Below are 1,371 nucleotides of genomic sequence, written 5' to 3'. Positions count from 1 at the left end.
ACCGGTGCATTCCATTCTGTGACCCGAAATTTGTTGACGTACGCAACGGTCAGTGTATTGCCCCAAATGTGCTGCAATGTGACACGGGACACAGTTTGGCGCAACACAATGGTACGATCGGGTGTCAGCAAGATTGTTCGCCACAATGCATCAACGGCCGGTGCATGGGCGACGATCATTGTGAGTGTTTCGAAGGATTCGTCAGGGTTTCGCAGGATTTGCCGCACATTTGCACACCGATCTGTGATCCTCCCTGTGAGAATGGCCAATGTGTGGCCCCAAATGAATGCGTCTGTGAAGACGGACACGAAAATGGCCTGTCCGATCGGCATCTTTGCACGCCTACTTGTGATCTAAGCGTCATCGACTGCAGCAACGGTCGATGTACAGCAGTAAATACCTGTCAATGCAACGAAGGATACAATTTGACGGTAGCTGGCGATAGGAAAGGCGTTCAGGCGTGCAATCCATCCTGTGACCCAGAATGTTTCTTCGCCACTTGTACTTATCCTGATGAGTGTACCTGCTGGCTCGGCTACAATACATCCGATCACTCTCCGAACGTCTGCGAACCCGTTTGCTCCGAGGAATGCACGAATGGAACCTGCGTAGCACCGGACGTGTGCCGGTGTTTGGAAGGATACGTTGCCGTGAATGAAACGTACTGCATCGCCTTCTGCGACCCACTCACGATCGACTGCACGTTTGGCAGTTGCGTTGAGCCAAACGTTTGCGAATGCGAAATGGGCTACAGTCTGCAGAATGGCTCGTCTTCGTCCCGGTGTACTCCCGACTGTAGCCAACTCCCCCTGAACGCCGAATGTACCGCTCCTGATGAGTACCGTTGTTTGGCCGGCTACGAATTAAATGCCACCTACGATGCTGACCAGTGTATCCCGGTGTGTGAGCAAGAATGTAACAACGGAACATGCACGGCCCCCGATACTTGCACTTGTTCCGAAGGATTTAGGCTGGACGGTAACGACACTTGCGTGTCTATTTGTGAGACCGATTGCGAAGGACTAACCGGAACATGCGTTGACAATCTCTGTCAGTGCTTCGATGGATACCACAATCTGACGAGCATCTTCCAATGTTCGCCGAAATGCGGGGTCTGCCAAAATGGTGAATGTATTGCGCCACAAGTTTGCGCTTGCCTCGAAGGATACGACTCGAATGCGACCGGTGTCTGTCAACCGATCTGCAACAATTGCACCGAAGGTGCCTTCTGTAAAGCGCCCTACGAATGTGCGTGCTACGAGGGATGGGAGGCATCCATCCAGGACGGAGACGTCGTAGAGTGTGTGGAACTAAGCAGTTTGGCGGAACGATCCCAGCATGACGATTTCGTCAGCATCACGTTAATTGCCG

General features: G+C 52.5%; 1 protein-coding gene across 1 annotated transcript; it reads left to right on the top strand.

Moving 5' to 3' along the window:
- Positions 1-108: 108 nt before the first annotated feature.
- Positions 109-1,364, top strand: LOC128277185 (epidermal growth factor-like protein; the record flags this gene model as incomplete). Its single annotated transcript, XM_053015627.1, has 2 exons — positions 109-180; positions 519-1,364. Coding segments are annotated over exons 1-2 (918 nt in total), but the record flags the coding sequence as incomplete, so codon positions are not given.
- Positions 1,365-1,371: the final 7 nt, after the last annotated feature.

This window comes from Anopheles cruzii, unplaced genomic scaffold (genome assembly GCF_943734635.1).
Source record: "Anopheles cruzii unplaced genomic scaffold, idAnoCruzAS_RS32_06 scaffold04459_ctg1, whole genome shotgun sequence".
NCBI lineage: Eukaryota > Metazoa > Arthropoda > Insecta > Diptera > Culicidae > Anopheles > Anopheles cruzii.
This window is presented reverse-complemented; position numbering and strand designations above follow the sequence as displayed.